Below are 17,319 nucleotides of genomic sequence, written 5' to 3' on the forward strand. Positions count from 1 at the left end.
AACTGAAAAGAACTAAGTCTTTGTCCTACCTTGGACTCATGAGCCAACAAACTGCTGTACACGCAATGTTTTGACAAGCGTTGCAAAGTAGTGCCTGTTTGTTATTACAAACCATTGTATGTAACTGGAATTTTTAATATAATAGGCTTTACTGGGGGTGGTTTGTAACTACGGGCAGTGTGTAAGTCGGACGTTCGTAACCTGGGGACTGCTTGCACTTAACAGAAATTACTTAAAATTATCCCACACATTATATGATGGTTATATACTGAACATACATAAATTTCTTAAAACTGCATAGTGCAAATTAAGAGTGCAGTATGGTGTCCGTCGACACAGCATTAGTAATTTTCACAAACCGTTTTCAGATACAACAATGTAAAAAAGAAATAACTGGTAAATGAACAATACAGCAGAGGAAACCATGAGTTATACAAAAACGGTCTTTTTGCATTTTTATATTACAAGGGGGAAGGCTTCAGAATTTGAGTGGAAAAATCTCATATTTCAATGCAGAACATTTAATGAACAGAGATTATTGTAGAAATGTGAGTCAAGACCTGTGCTCACTTAGTGTACTGGACAGTATTTTGCTGTCAGGAGCACCCAGAGGGACAGTTAACCCGGTCCAGCCTGGGCCAGAGAGGATCTTTAGGGCTCTGCAAGGTGTCTCATGCATTGTGCCTGCCGCCCCCCGACCGACCCCTTTATTTCGCTGATATTTTGGGTTATTCCATTTCTCGGCTGCTTGGAACGTCAGCTCATTTCCTTTGTGGATTCATGCTAAAAGGCCGTTTCAATTAATTATCTGCCTAGACTCCCTTTTTCTATACGTGCTGTGAATGGGGGAAAGAACAGTATATAGTGAAAGTCCTCCCATTGTCTCCCCATGCCCGCTCTCTTCTCAGACACACCCACGTGTCACAAACTGCTATGCACCATTTGTAAAAATGCAATTTGCAGCTCCAAGCACAGGAAATGGGAGGGGTGCTAACGCAACCCAAAATTCAATACGCTAGCGTTGGACACGAACACACTGTAGTGTGCAGGTACGAAAAAGAGGTTCAGACCCAGATAATTCTCACCCACAAAGAGTCTAAAAGTCAATACTCGGAACGTGTGTTCGGCTGGCACTGATGTCAGATGTCCATCGAGAACCAAAAGCAAGAGGCCACCACAGGAGAGAAGTCTCAGAAACCGTTTTGCCGTTCAGGGTGATGAGGGTCAACACAGGTCAACATCTCCTTTGGGGACGAAGAAGGGCTTCAACGTTTGTTCCACTGTGGGAAGGAGCCTGTTTCCGGGAGCAGCAGTGAGGAGCAGAACTGGGCTCGAGGGAGCACCAGAGGCCTTTCTGACGTCAGGTCTGCCACGAGGGGAGCGATGGAGGAACAGAAATAGGAGAGGCGAGGTTAAACGGTGAGTATCAATGCTTGTGCCACACTGCACAGTACTGTACACCAACTGTGCCGCAAGGGCTGTGAGAAAGGATGGAGAGGGAGGACACTCCAGCAGAGAGCTGTGTGCTTGACGTGTCTTACCCAGAGTCACCCCGCTGACTGAACCCGGCCCCCGGTCAGAGTGGGAAGAGCAGGAGGTGCTGCTGGTGGAGTTGGAGTGGTCCGATTTGGCCGACTTCATGGATGGAGCGTGGGTCAGCTGGTACTGTCTGAACTTCATGCCAACTGTGGCAGTATGGCTCAAATCTAGATGAGGACGTCAAAACTGTCCCTCGTGATTCTGTCATAGTTTCTTCACCCCCACAATCTAAAGTAGTTTGTGTGATTCGGCGTATAGCTAATCGGAAACACGTCCCGGGTTTCATTCTCCAGCGTTATAATGTTATGTTCCTGGGTCGTGTATACGGTCACCCTCGTTCAACGCACCTGAGTGCTCCATTAGCCTGAAGCGGCCGCAGCAGAGGTGTATCCGCCATTGCTTTCGCACACTCTCCTTCATCAGGCAGTGGAAGAGGAAGACAAAAAACCCTGAAAAAAACAGCAGGTACCAGGAGAGCTTAGCACGTCCTCTTCTGTTTCACATCCACTTGTTGAGATCCAGTAACCACCAGTCCAGAATAATTCTTGGTGAGGCTTATGCCATTTTGTTTTTAGGGTATCTGAGTTTTTGTCACAATTTCTGAACCTGGGGTGGTGCAGCAGGTAGCACTGATACCTCAGTGCATTACATCAACAGAAGGAGAGACTTGGATGAAGACATGTGATTGTAGAGTACATTTAATTTGTTGCATTCCACTATATGAACCAGTATATATCACACAAGTAGCTGCATGTAGGGCGGCACGGTGGCACAGCAAGTAGCGCTGCTGTTTCACAGCACCTGGGTGGTGCGAGAGAACGTGGGTTTGATCCCTGCTCAGTCTGTGTGAAGTTTGCATGTTCTCCTTGTCACTGTGTGGGTTTCTTTGGGGTGCTCTGGTTTCCTCCCACAGTCATGCTCAAGACATGCTGTTCAGGGTCCCCATAGTGTGTGAGTGACAGAGAGAGTGTGTTCCGCTGATGTATGGATGAGTGACCCAGTGTAAGTCACTGTGGTGAATAAGGTGTGTGGGCTAATAACACTACATAGAGTTCATTGGAAGTTGCTTTGGAGAAAACCATCTGCTAAGTAAATGTAGGTTTATTAACAAAAAATTATTAAACATGTTCTACCTGTGTTCACATGGGCTTTCTACACTTTTTCTGATTTCCTCCCAAAGCAATGTGTTTCAGGTGGACTGGTGGCTCTAAATTGCCCTTAGTGTGTGTAAGTAAATGAGTGTGTGTGATTGCCCTGTAATGGGATGGTATCCTATTCAAGGTGTTCCTGCCTCACTCCCTATGCTTCCATAATAGTATCTGGACCATGACCCAGAACTGGACAAGTGGTTACTGATAATTAATGAATGAAATTTCATAATTTATAAACACACACACACACACACACACACACACACACACACACACTGTCTGAACCGCTTGTCCCATCCAGGATTGCGGGGAGCCAGAGCCTAACCCGGCAACACAGGGCAAAAGGCTGGAGGGGGAGGGGGCACACCCAGGACGGGACGCCAGTCCATCGCAAGGCACCCCCAGAGGGACTCAAACCCCAGACCCACCAGAGAGCAGGTCTTGGCCAAACCTGCTGCGCCACCACGCCCCCTTTATAATTTAAATGTAATCATTTAATTAAACTTCAAACAGAGTAACCGCAAAGCTAAGCTGATTGGTGAGATGCTCAGATCCTTTAAAAATATTGCGAGATCAGCAGCAACAAGGACTCATATTTATACCAAATATTCCGTTCAGTTCATGTTTAGAGAGTTCATCTCACCAGAGTGACAGTAAATCAAACAATGATGTGGAGTATGTGGTGCCAGGGTTTTTCCCCCACCTTGAAGGCTGTTCAGGATAGCAAACAGGTAGAGCAAGGCCACCTTAGCAGGTCCCCAGGTGAAGAAAGCCAGCATCCAGGTGAGGCCCAGCAGGAAGGTGAGACTGGCCACACCCCGTAGGTCATGGAGCAAACCGCTGCGCTTTCTGGCGGCCTTGCCCTCTCTCATGTTGCGAATCTGTACCAGGACCACCACGAACACCGACACATTGCAGAGCAGGATGAAAAGGATATAGGCCACCACAGACACGTAGAACACCACGTCGCTCTTCAACCAGCAGCTGAGAGAGAAAAGGAGTCAATGAAAGAAGGAGGAATTGTGAGGGCAACTAGAATCACCGCACCCATCAATCCCAAAGCACCATGCAGTCATTTTGTCTCCTGTCCACACAAATCCACACATTCCACTCATTTTTCAATCTTCCAAAGTCCATGCAAATGTTGTTACTGTTTTAAGGGGAACCTGATGGGCTGATCAACCCACTCCACAATGCCCTCCCCTCCATTACTCACAACTGGTCCAGAGTGTTCTGCTTCTGTGTGGAATTGTCATACAGAATGCTACCATAGGCATCCATTTTCACTATAAGCACCAGGCTGACTATAATCAGTGGAATCCCTGAGGAGATAACAATGGAAATGGGTGGGAAAATGTAATTATTACTACCATAAACTTGAAACAAATAATAAAAGAAAAGATGTTCATGACAGTACAAAAAAGCAAATGAATACTATGGTATCAGTGTGCCAAAAACTCCATTTACACTAGAACTTTTTTTTTAATCGACTGACTATCCCTGTATGTTCAATGTGTTTATTGTATGCTGTAGCAACCAAACAGAATTTCCCTCTGAGACTAATAAATTAATTCATTAATTCATTCAAAATGGATTTAATACTTCTTGTTTAAAGTTTTTAAAGATGCATTCATATTATTGATAATCACATCAGTAGATGCAGCAATAATACATCCCTATCTTCAACATCATCATCATCACTTGTATTGCCATCATTAAGATCTTCCCCATCATTTGCAGTTCTAGCCTGGTTCATCTTACCCCAGCCAAGTACGCAAAACTTCAGCATGTAGAAAGGCACATAGATGTTGAAGACCTTGACCAGCGCAAAGTACATATGCAGAGCTTCGAGACCCATCCATGTGAAAGAGGCGAGCAGGGTGTAGTGCTGCACAACAGCGACAACGATGCACAGCCCATAGCTGTTGAAGGAGGACAGCCAAGAGTTGACCAAGAACACCAGGTTGAGCCCTAGCAGGGCCAATGACAGATTCAGCAGGATCTTGGAAGGGTAGTCTCTGCGTAGCTTCCTGTAGGGGTGGAGACAATGGAGCATGGGCATGGTTTAGTTCAAACTTCCCTATCCTTCAGGACCCCACTCCTCTGATAGACCCCTTACTCACTCAAAGGCCACATATGTCAGCAGGCTTATCCCAAGGAAGATGGAGGAAATACCACAACCCAGGTAGGAGATGATAGTCAGGATCTCCTCATTAACGTCACTAACCATAGTCCTTGACACATCCTGCAAGTGGGACACAGTATTGATGGAACATCGCAAGCCTATTTTATTAGCTGTCTAAATGGTGCATATACACCCTTAATTCTAGGATAGATACTTGCTTCAGTCTAGTAATTATCTTTTAATCAAGGATTGTCTAATTGAGGAAGGATCCCTCACTTTATACCAAGTTCATTTTGTGATTAAAACCTCAAATGTCAAATCAAATCTGAATGTCTGGATTCAACTAGTGTATTTTTAACTGTTTTCATCCCAGTTACTTAAGCTGAGGTCATACCAGTAGTACCCCAAAGTGCGTCAGGTGGTTGCAGAAGCAGGTGGTACGGGTGGCAATGGTGTGATTCACAGTACACCCACTGGACTCCCATCCGCCCAACTTGTCTGAAATAAGCACACCAACAAGTTACACTCAACAGCATATTAAATGAGCTCAGTTTGGGAATTCTTTCCAATCGTCTGGAGACGATTTCAGGAAATACGCTACGGGAATACACACCGTTCTTGTTGACGTCCCAGTACACACACTGCACCTCGTCATTAAGCTGCAAAGTAGGGAAAAAGGGTCAGGCAGTCTCCTCTGGCATTTTCTTTCTAATTTATCTAAAAACAGACGTAATAAAGGATAACATTTACGAACATATACTATTCTGATATAATTTTTTGTTTATTATTCTGGCACTGGGGGGCACGATGGCACAGCGGGTTGGCCATGTCCTGCTCTCTGGTGGGTCTGGGGTTTGAGTCCTGCTTGGGGTGTCTTGTGACGGACTGGCATCCCATTCTGGGATGTCCCCTCCCCCTCCAGCCTTGCGCCCTGTGTTGCCGGGTTTGGCTCTGGTTTGCCGCGACCCCACTTGGGACAAGCGGTGTATTCTGGCATTCATCTGGCGTTTTGTACATTCTGGTATTTGGCCTTCTTCACCTCTAGTGACTCTGCTCATGAGTGCTATCCTTTATTATCTGTTATAACTGTCCTCAGCAGTGATCTCAATAGCCAAAATTAAACTGAACACTGACTCCTGGAGTTGGGCACATTGTCCATTATTATAACCGACCACTAAACAAGACTATAGTACAGCAAGACTGAATGGTCCACTTCAGCACAAGGATTGAGCACACCCACCATGTTGGCCTCAAGGTGGTGCAGAGTCACGACGATCGGCTGCTCTAAGTCCACAATGGTGGCGTTGGTGACGCTCGCTGACACCACATAGGTGTTCAGCTTCATTTTAGGCTCACTGTCCTGGAAACATGACATTATGGTTTTTGCACACTTATTGCCCTTCAACGTTGCTTCAGTTTCATCAACTGAAGTGACTTCACACATTGAATACAATGATTTACCAGGTTCAGCAGGACCAAGCTGTAAAACATGGAGTGTTGACTATGAAAATGAAGTGGATGATGACTGAGGGGAAGGGTGACTAGAGCATTGCATTTTGTTACCTTGAAGAGATCCATAGTCCCATAGAAATGAAACTGAACACGAGAGGAGGTCCCATTCTGCTGAGGAAGGTAATTGCCCACCACGTGGGGGAGAGAAATAAATGCCACGGTGTCATCAAAAGGGTCCTGGTTGATGAAAATCTGCAGTATAAGACCAAACAATGGAAAAAGTCATTTGCATTGCTTTTGAATGGGTATCAAAATCTCAAGGCCTCTCTGTGTTTTACTCTGAACATTGTATGAAATGTATTGTTCATGTTTATTCATAAATTAGGGGCACGGTGGCACAGTGAGCTTGGCTGGGTCCTGCTTTCTGGTAGGTGTGGGGTTCGAGTCCCGCTTGGGGTGCATTGTGATGGACTGGCGTCCCGTCCTGAGTGTGTCCTCTCCCCCTCCAGCCTTGAGCCCTGTGTTGCCAGGTTAGGTTCCGGCTCGCCACAACCCCCGCTTGGGACAAGTGGCTTCAGACAATGTGTGTGTGTGTGTGTGTGTGTTCATAAATTCACATCAATGAGAGAAGTTCTCCTCTCCACACCAGCTCCTCCTTGTTTTCTTTTTCTGGCGATAAATGAGCGGAAAATTTGAAAAAGGTTTTACATTTAGCAGATTCTTCTCTTCAAAGCACTTGTAAAACAGTTTACATCATTCATTGTTTAGCTGATGCCTCTATCCAAACCAACCTAACACTGTTCACCATTTTATACGGCAGGTTGTTTATCCCGAAGAAGTTCAGGATATGAAAATGGTTTGAAGGCAATATCGCAACAGGGGCAAGCTTCAGATCAGCAACCTTTAAGTTACAAGTCATCATTCCTACTGCCACATTACTGGATTATTTTCATTGTATTGTCTCAAAGAGGAAAACAATTTCAAGAGTTTATGAGAGGAACTAGATGGGGCACGGTGGCGCAGCAGGTTTGACCGGGTCCTGCTCTTTGGTGGGTCTGGGGTTCGAGTCCCACTTGGGGTGCCTTGTGACAAACTGGTGTCCTGTCCTGGGTGTGTCCCCGCCCCCTCCAGCCTTGCACCCTCTGTTGCCAGGTTAGGCTCCGGTTTGCTGCGACCCCTCCTGGGACAAGCGGTTTCAGACAATGCGTGTATGCATTGGAGAAACTACTTTTGTCATGTTATTATTTGTACAGTATGCATTTATAGCAAGGGGCAGAAGTTTACACCTTAATTAGAAACCCAGTATGCAATGCTTGCTGACTAATGTTGGATCATCTCTGCCTTTGTCTAAAATCAGCTGGACATATTGCATCATAATGCAGTGGTTGTCAGTCAACATGGAAGCAATTGCCCATATTTTCCACTGCATGTGCTGCTCCTTAGCCTACCCAACCACATCCACCCTTACCTCTGGGCTGCTGTCTTGTGAGACAGAGGAAACCCCAAAGGAAAGGCCTTGGAAGTGGCCAGGATCCACATTGAAGAGGGAGATGGCCAGAGAGGGGGCTGCTACATTGTACTGATCTCCACCGAAGGTCATTTTGTTCCCAATGCTGTCTGTAATACTGAGAATCCTGCAGGACACGGGGGAGGGGTAGGAGATCCACAAAGCAGGAGGAATCGAGAACGACAATAAGAGAACAATCTGCTCAGTTATACCAGAAATTACTTCATAGGCTTCATTATTAAGTTTTCTTTAGGAGCAACACTCACTCGTTGGTAACGAGTGACAGGTCACTGTCTGTTGCTATGATGTTGGCGATTACGTTAATAATGGCAGTGCCTAAAGGTGGTGTCATCTGGCTCATATTTACAACTTCAGCCAATTTGCCGAGAACAATGACTAGTTCAGTGAAGCTTAGCTTTGTGTGGCAACTCGTCAAGTTTTCTATTATCTCCACCACATCCATGGAATTACCTGCATACATAATAGACAGCGTAACATATCACAACAAACATTTTTTCATGGCATATTCACCAATATATACTTGTCAAAAGTTTGAGTGCACTTACTGGAATCTGGTATTTTTTCACAAAACACTTTGATAAGAACTTCCAGCTCTTCTACAGCAGTTCAAGAGATGTAGGGTAGTTGTGGATCGCTTTGTTTCTACTCATCTGTCCAGTTCATCTAATACAAGAATGGCCCAGGTTGCCTAGGTGTACTCAAACTTTGGACTGTTGTAGTATTGTAGGTAATACATTAAATTTTAGTTAAGGAAGGTAGAGAACTAAGTTTCATATTTTGAAGGATCTTTTTATTACTCTGCCACAAGTCAATCATTTCCAGCCTCAGAAAAAAGAGAACTCACTCGGTAGAACGACGACATTATCAAGATCAAGGATGGTAGCCACAATAAGGGGGCATAAGAGCAGGTCTGGAGCAGTCCATGTGGCCTTTTCAGTTACTCCATCCAAGCAGCTGAATGTGACCAAAGACAACCATTCAAACAGAAGTCAGTACAGTGGGAGTATTAAGGCAATGGGCAATGATTCAAGTCATCCAGACACATGCTTTATTTCAAAGGTATGTCTGTTCTATAGAAATAATAATAGTGGTTTGGGCTAATAATTAAAATATAGATATAGATGCAAATATGGAGAGATAATTGTCTGGTTTGGATGGGCCTTAATGTCAAAGGATTGTCCCAGAATTTCTGGTAGCCTTAAACACAAAATAAAGCAATTGCTGGACCTGTATTAATTTGTTCCCAATATGTATTTAGATTATACTCTCATGGGCCAATTTATTAGGAATACCTCTACACCTGCTTATTATAGCAATTATCCAATCAGTCAATCATGTGGCAGCAGCTCAATGCATTAAATCATGCAGACACAGATCATCACTTCTGTTAATGTTCAACTCAAACATCAGAAGGGGAAAAATTGTGATTTAAGTGACTTTGAGCTTGGCATGGTTGTTGATCCCAGACGGGGTTATGTGAGGTAGGTGTAAAAATCTTGTTGATGAGAAAGGTCAGAGGAGAATGCAGCTTACAGGAAGGCTACAGTAATTCAAATTACCACTCTTTACAACAGTGGTGAGCAGGGTAAGTATCTCTGAACATCACCTGTTCTGATGAATCTTGATTTCTGCTGCAACATGCAAGTGGTAGAGTCAGAATTTGGTGTAAATAGCACGAATCCTTGGACCCAACCCACCTTGTGTTCAGGCTGGTGGTGATGTAACAGCGAGCGTAGGGAATGCTTTCTTGTCACATATTGAGCTGCCTAACACCAACTGAATATTGTTTAATGCCACATCCTAGCTGAGTATTGTTGCTGAACACATGCATCGATTCATGGGTGCAATTTACCCATCTTCTAACAGCTACTTTCAGGAGAACAGTGCACTGTATCAAAAAGCACAAGTAATCTTAAACTGGTTCTATAAACATAAAAATAACTTCAGTGTATCTCAATGGCCTCACTACTCAAGTCTGAAACTAAGAATACCTCTGGGATGGGGTAGAATGGGAGATTCGCAGCATGAATGTGCATCTGACAAATCTGCAGCAATTATATGATGCAATCATATCAACATGGACAAGAGTCTCTTAGGAATGTTTCCAGCAACTTGTTTAATCCATGCCACAATGAATTCAGAGTGTTCTAAGAGCAAATGGGAGGGAGGGGGTTATCCCCACTATTACAATGGTGTTCCTAATAAAGTGGCCAGTTAGTAGACATTTCATGAACATTTTAAGAAAATAAAGAAAATTTTCATTTACAGATTAGACCGCGAAAAAACACTTTCATCGGCTAAATTACAGCAATACACCAGCCGTAGTGTAGGATCGGAGCAACTGGTACTGCAGTGGTTAGAGTTGCTGCCTTTCGGATTCAGAGGTTGCAGGTTTGAATCCTACCTCCAGCTGTAGATCTTTGTACAAGGTACTTATCCCAAACTTGTTTCAGTAAAAATACCCAGCTGTATAAATGGGTAAATAATCGTAGGTAGCTTAATATTATAAGTCCAACTGGAGAAAATCGTCAGCTAAACGAATAACTGGGAATAGGTTTTCAATTGTAAGAACGCTAAATTGCTGAGTGATGCACTGTTAATGCTCACTATCTGCAATAAAATGTAGTACTTTAATCATTTAGTCAATGTTTGGTTTTCTCTGGAAGCCTCACAAGTCTTATATTTATTGCCAGAACTCAAACAGAGAATATCGAACCATTTACAGGGCTCATCATTAATATGATTCTAATAGTTTCCTATTGGAATAACACAGGATATAAATGAATCATCCAGCTGCAGTTAAAAGGTATTATGTACACAGAACAGAAGCATCATGACATGATGCCTCAGTATCCCTTTGGTAACATGTGACATTTGCTTTCACAGATGTCAGTCATAAAGAAAATGGGTGATAGAATGAAAACAGACAAGATAAAAAATATGTCACTGCCAACAAATTACCTATTATTATTATTATTCTTCTTATTATTATTATTATTATTATAGAAAAACTTCCTTTGTTCTTGTTGCTATTGATTTTAAGTGCGGTTGAGTCAATGTCAACTCTTGGGATCACAAAGAGTGCCTCCAGAACGCTCTGTCATTAATTTATAAAAATCCATCCATTGTCAATATGACTGAGTTCATCCATTCGGTTGCTCTTTTTCTTTTAGTTTTTCTCAACATTACAATTTTTTAGCGAAGCCAATCTACTCATGAAGTATCCAAAGTATAAGCACATTCTCACAATTTGTGCTTCCAATGACAGTTCAGGCTTTATTTGATCAAATTTCTCTTCCAACGCCACAGTTCACCAGAGTTTATGTTTCACTTATCACATTATTTACGAGGTCCTACTTTCAGATTCGTGAGGTCCTACTTTCATACCCATGTAGTGCTCTCGACAATATCCTTGCCTGAACAAGTCTAATCTTTGTTCTTGCAGATACATGATCAAACCAGAGGTTCAAGATCTTTCGCTGCAGCTCTGTGACGTGCTGCTCTTCAGTGTACTGTACAGTCTTGAGTGTTCGATCTCTTATTGTTGATTAGAATAACCCACCCAAAAGGCAGAACCCGTCATCAACTTCTACGTCTTGTCAAAGGAACTCTGCAGTTCACCGTTGTGCCCATCGTCATGGTTCATTTTTTCAGTTCACGTTGGCTGTCTTAAATAGGATTTTAAGATCTTCTTCATGCTCTACTATTAGTGTGGTGTTATCCAAATTCATGGATGTTCTTCTCACCAATTTTACTCAACTGGACTTTATTCTTAAGCTTTGTGTTTTTTTCCAAGAATAGTTGAACAGAGGCATTGCACTCCAAAGCAATCCACTCTGTCTGAATCTCCCATGACAAAGATCAGTCAGACGCTAACCAGAAAAAACACAGCTACCAAAAGTCTTCCATAATCTTCCTGACCACTCTACTCTGCATGTCGAAGAAAGCACATACACATTACTTCAGTGTTTATCAGCCACCTCTGGACTGACAGGTTTCCATGATGCAAAGTCCAAAGGAATGTCTTACCAGAGTCTGGTGGCTTTTTGCCTGGGGTCTCCTTCACAGGGCACGGTGGCTGTCTGCTGGGCCTCCGTCTGAGGCCATATGTAGAAGCCCTCCCTCATCTGCTGGCTCTCCTCCAGACAAGCTCCAGGCTCTGAATAGGAAAGAGCAGAGTCACATCTCTCAATGAGCCAAAAACAGGACACCGTCCTCAGGGAAACGTGGGAAGGCATCTACCTATGTGGGTGATATGGATGCTTTGGGATTCTGGTATCAGTTCTATGGTCCCATTATAGACGTAGGGCTCCTTTAGATGGTTTCTGATTCTCCATTCAGTCTGACTGATGCTTAATGACGTTACAGCCTGGGCCTGGAATGTGCAGCTGTGGCTGTGGCTGTGGACAGAGTACCACACAAGTATTTCACAAAAACATCCGAAATGATACATGTTTCAAAACACCTTGATATTGTTACTTTTTTTTGCTCACTTGGCTCAGACAGACAAATATAGAAGCATATATTTAAATTAGATCAACTGAAGTTATGTGTATGGAGGGCACGGTGGTGAAGTGGGTTGAACCGTGTCCTGCTCTCCAGTGGGTCTGGGGTTCGAGTCCCGCTTGGGGTGCCTTGCGACGGACTGGTGTCCCGTCCTGGGTGCGTCGTCTCCCCCTCCAGCTTTATGCCCTGTGTTGCTGGGTTAGGCTCCGGCTCCCCGCGACCCAGAATGGGACAAGCGGTTCAGACAGTGTGTGTGAAGTTATGTGTGCTGGGTTTTAATTCTATCAAACAATACAATTTATAGTTGTTCATCCAGTTTTGTATGCAGTATCATAGAAGGTGCCCAACATTAAATCAGTGTAAACAGGCATAATTATATGGTTAACACTGAAGAACTTCTGGGGCGGCACGGTGGAGCAGCAGGTAACGCTGCTGTCTCACGGCACCTGGGTGGTGCGAGAGGATGTGGGTTTGATCTCTACTCAGTGTGTGGAGTTTGCATGTTCTCCCTGTACCTGTGTGGGTTTCCTCTGGGTGCTCTGGTTTCCTCCCACACTCCAAAGACATGCTGTTCAGGTTCACCCATAGTGTGTAAATGACAGAGAGAGTGTGTTCCACTGATGTATGGATGAGTGACCCAGTGAAAGTAGTGTATCTAGCAGTGTAAGTCACCACGGTGAATAAGGTGTGTGGGCTGATAACACTACACAGAGTTCATTGGAAGTCGCTTTGGAGTGTGTCCGCTAAATAAATAAATAAATGTAAACTGAACTGAATTGGTGTCCCATCCAGAGTGCCCACTTTACTGCCATACAATTCTGGGAGGGGCTCTGGACCACCACAACCCTGCACTGGTCAAATGGTTATCCATGATGGACAGATGGATGCCTGATGGGGGCCCAAACTGGAATCCTTGCTTTATTACACTAATGCAGTCCTCTCTGGTGACGTGGCACAGAGAACACAAGGTGGCCAGTGTTGCCCTAGATGTTGCAGACCATTGAGGTTCACTTTCCCTTGTTGCTCAGGGCAACTTCTGTGGTCAGCCAGTCATCTGCAGCATGTCCGGAATGTGCAGCACCCATGTCTCCAGTAAAAAGCCTTATAGGACATTTCTGATTTTTATTGCTCTACTGAAAGCACATTACATTACCTTGATGTTGGCATCAAAAAATGCTGCAGGAGAGAATAAATGAAGAAATTGTAATGAGAAATAAGCATCTCCTTCATCGCCATTTATCTCTTAAGCTATAACCATGTAGTTGCAATAGATAATTAGGATAATGGAGAAATATTGGATCAAATGCATTTTCTAAAACTTAAAAAATATAATTCTCTTTATAATCCTCCTATAATCCTTGCTGTGTAATAATTCACAACAAGAATCTTACTGTACCTGTGCCACTTCTGCGCTCTCCCTTTCTGAGGAAAGACCCGGTACACTGCAATACACAACATTCATCACTAAGACACTGTTTTCTGGGGCCACGTCCCACCAAGACGATATCCGGACATGCAAAAGGTCATTTTCAAGCAGCCTTTGTCCGAATTCTCTATCGCAAATAGTTCGGCTCAGACATACCTAGGGTCACCTGTTAAGATTTCCAGGTTCAGAACAGACATCTGATCTTTCCCTAAAGTTTCCTGGAGCTGGAAGTAAGCAAAGAAGCTTGGTTTTAGACACCGTCATTGCAGCTGCAGGGGTGCAAACATCAGAATGACCTCATGTTTACATCTCAGTGTTTCCCACCCAGATGCGAATGACTTCCTCCGAGTCCTGGTACGGGTTGTTCACATTCACGTTCAGTCTGACCCTGAAGAAACTGTCTGTGGTAAAGTAAATAAATCACATTGACACAACTTCACATCTAGCTTGGATGCTGTTGACATCAAACCTTTCCAGTAATTTGTCATTTGTCAGATTGAAAAACTTTGATTGTCAACTCAGAGCTTATCATTTAAATGTCGCAGCCAAACTATAGGAGCCCATATATCTATGAATAAGAAATTATAATGTGTTAAAGAAGGACTGTGAATATTTTTCATTTTCAAATATTGATATTTTGCATATTATGCATATTAATATTATGCATATTTGCATATTATGATGCACCCTTGACCAATTTTCTTTACTTAACTTGATACAGCTAAATCAGTTGGGAGAAAAGGTAAGTTGCTTTTGATAGAGGTATTTTTTGTATGTATATGTATAATTGTAATATATTATATAGTATAAGCCTAAATATTATTACTTGCTATTCTAGTACTGCTGCAGAAAACCATTCCAGAAAGTATTTAAGCAACCATAAAGAAAAACTTTTGTAAAATTTCTGGACTATTCAAAATTTGACAAGCTGGTGATCTCTCGGACCTTAACAGTGTGTCCCCAAAACACCCAGAAAATCAAAAAGAAATTAATAGGAGAATACAGAACTATAAACTTTCAGAAGCTTCGTCATACCCAAAAATAGGTGATGAAGAGCTGGATGAAGAGTTATTCTCACCTTTGAATGTAGGCAGAGGTCCATAGGAGGTGATGGGACCCGTACCTGCAAGCACCAGAGTGGAGAACTTTCTAGAAAAGGGTTAGGTCCCCCAACCTATTTATAATATTCTCTGTGCCACAGAAGTGTTTGGCTGTCATACGACATGACTTTTCACACAAAATCAGCAGGTATAAAGCCCTTTACTTGGAAAATTCAAATTAAAGCCAAATATTCTGAAACTTTTTTCTGTTTTTTAAATTATCTGAAAAATGTTTCATGTTTTACAAAACTGAAGTGACTTTGGTTTCAGTAGTTAAAGCAGTTGTGGCTGGACAGTTAACCAGTTTTGTCTGTCCCTTTCACACAGAAAACTGCAAATTTGAACATTATTGTTTTTTACATTTGTCATGACCTCATGCAGGGGAAGAAAAAAAAACTGAAATTATATGATTTTGACATACATGTCAAAGCATTGGGTACTGACTTGCATTTGTGTAGGTGCTCGGAGTGGAAGGAGTTGTGGGGAAGGTCTCTGCAGAAAAAAAGGGAAAAACCATTTAATCAGGAGTTCAAATGCTCAGTTTTGTTTATTTTGTCACAGATTTGAAGTTTGTTTTTAGCACTTTCTGTGAACATTTTTCCCCCGATACTTTATCAAAGTCCAGTATTCGTTCTGTAAGTCAATCAGTCTGCAGTCATCATTTGTAGTCAACTTTTTCTAGACAATCTACCTTCATGTTATACACACACACATTTTCAGAACCGCTTGTCCCATACGGGGTCACGGGGAACCGGAGCCTACCCGGCAACTCAGGGCGTAAGGCTGGAGAGGGAGGGGACACACCCAGGACGGGACACCAGTCCGTCACAAGGCACCCCAAGCAGGACTCGAACCCCAGACCCACCGGAGAGCAGGACCGTGGTCCAACCCACTGCGCCACCGCGCCCCCTCATCAGTGAAACAATGAAATAAAAAGAAATTAAATTAAATTAAACTAATAAATGGATCAGAAAGTTGAAGTATGACATTTTATAACAGAAAGAAGCTTTTGAACTGATAAATATTAAATTCATTATACACTAGCAAAGAGTATTGCACCAAAAACCTCACATCATACTTCATGCCATAAAAGGATAGGTATGACATTCTGTTTTTTTCAGATCTTGTCTAAAAATTCCTGCAGTCCGATTTACTCCAAAAAATCATCTGTGGTTTTCTTCTGCTGTATCATGTTTCCTAAGGTTTAAATGTCTATATGTAACAAAGGCAAGAGTGAGGACTCGAAACTGCCTGGAGTGTGTGTATTTGTGACTGAACGAGTGTGTGATTGTCCTGTAAGGGATTGGTGTTCTGTTCAGATTGTACCCTTCTTCACACCCTGCGTTTCCAGGATAGGACCACTATAACCTTGTGCAGGACAATGATAATGGATGGATGGATGGATGGATGGATGGATGGATTAATGAATTCACCCAGACACTCTTACAATACTAACTGGTTAACACGGTTAATGATGTATAGCAGTATCAGGAAAGGGGAGAACGACACAGAGCTGAAGTTAACCACTCACCACATTTTAAGCCGGTATCTGGGATAGCTTTACAACCGTGCATGTGCCAGTCCGAGACCACCCATCGGATCAGGTCACCCTTGGCACACCTGAGGTCCAGCAACTGCCGGTGACTGTACTCCTGATCCCACATGCGGAAGAGGGACATGTAGCCCGGCAATTTGTGCCCCGACTCAGGGACAAGTTCTCCATTGGTGAAGCCGTGGGACACCCCTAGGGTGAGGGTGCCATTGGGTGCCAAGGGGACATTTGGAACGCTGATTTCCTCTTCTAGCTTCACCACACTGCCATTAACGTAGAGGTGCAGGCGCTGGCGTGGCCCAGACCAGGTCAGGCACACCGAGTGCCAGGTTTGCAGAGAGAGGTCCACACTGCTGAGCCAGCTGCTCTCAGACAGCCATACCCGCAGGTTCCCGCCCTCTCCGAACAGCCCCAGCTGCGGGTCCTCCCTTCCTTGCTTCTTGTACATAAAGACGCACCAGTTCTGTACTTGGATCTGCTTCCACAGATCCAAGCAAACAGTGAGCTCCTCCAGTTTGGGAATCCTGAGGTCATCTCTGAGCTGCAAGAAGTTGCACTTTGGATTCATGAAATCCACCTTCTTCCCCCACAAGGTTAGACTGGAGGGCTCTAATGCAAAGAGACACATTCAAATAATAATTAACACCAACAAGCAGTATAAGACAGATGCTATCAGAGGGTTGTCAGTTCAAGTCCCAGGGGGAGGCCACTACTATAACCCTGAGCTGTGTTCCTTGTAGAAATGAAAAAAAATTGAGCAGTGGAGCCAAAGACAGCAGCACAGTTCTGCTTATGATCATTACATTGCTTCCCTCTTTTATAAACTCCTCTAAACTTATTGTTAAAAATTTTGAACAAACCATAAAACTGAACCTGAGTATTGGTGACATGTAGCGTGCAGTACAAAGGTAGAGACGATGAGAAAACCGTGTTTCCACAC

At 43.5% G+C, this 17,319-nt stretch overlaps 1 protein-coding gene across 1 annotated transcript; it reads right to left on the reverse strand.

Annotated features, from left to right (window-relative positions):
• Positions 1-1,265: 1,265 nt before the first annotated feature.
• Positions 1,266-16,947, reverse strand: adgrg4a (adhesion G protein-coupled receptor G4a). Its single transcript, XM_018743101.2, has 21 exons — positions 16,359-16,947; positions 15,272-15,319; positions 14,806-14,850; positions 14,052-14,128; positions 13,884-13,951; positions 12,038-12,195; positions 11,825-11,954; positions 8,640-8,749; positions 8,041-8,245; positions 7,736-7,901; positions 6,379-6,519; positions 6,056-6,175; positions 5,429-5,474; positions 5,210-5,313; positions 4,814-4,935; positions 4,452-4,720; positions 3,907-4,012; positions 3,394-3,674; positions 1,887-1,988; positions 1,542-1,706; positions 1,266-1,366 (listed from the first exon to the last, which is right to left on the reverse strand). The coding sequence occupies exons 1-21, from the start codon at positions 16,945-16,947 to the stop codon at positions 1,266-1,268; spliced, it is 3,153 nt and encodes a 1,050-aa protein (XP_018598617.1).
• Between the last annotated feature and the right edge of the window lie 372 nt (positions 16,948-17,319).

This window comes from Scleropages formosus, chromosome 14 (assembly GCF_900964775.1).
Source record: "Scleropages formosus chromosome 14, fSclFor1.1, whole genome shotgun sequence".
In the NCBI taxonomy this organism is placed as follows: domain Eukaryota; kingdom Metazoa; phylum Chordata; class Actinopteri; order Osteoglossiformes; family Osteoglossidae; genus Scleropages; species Scleropages formosus.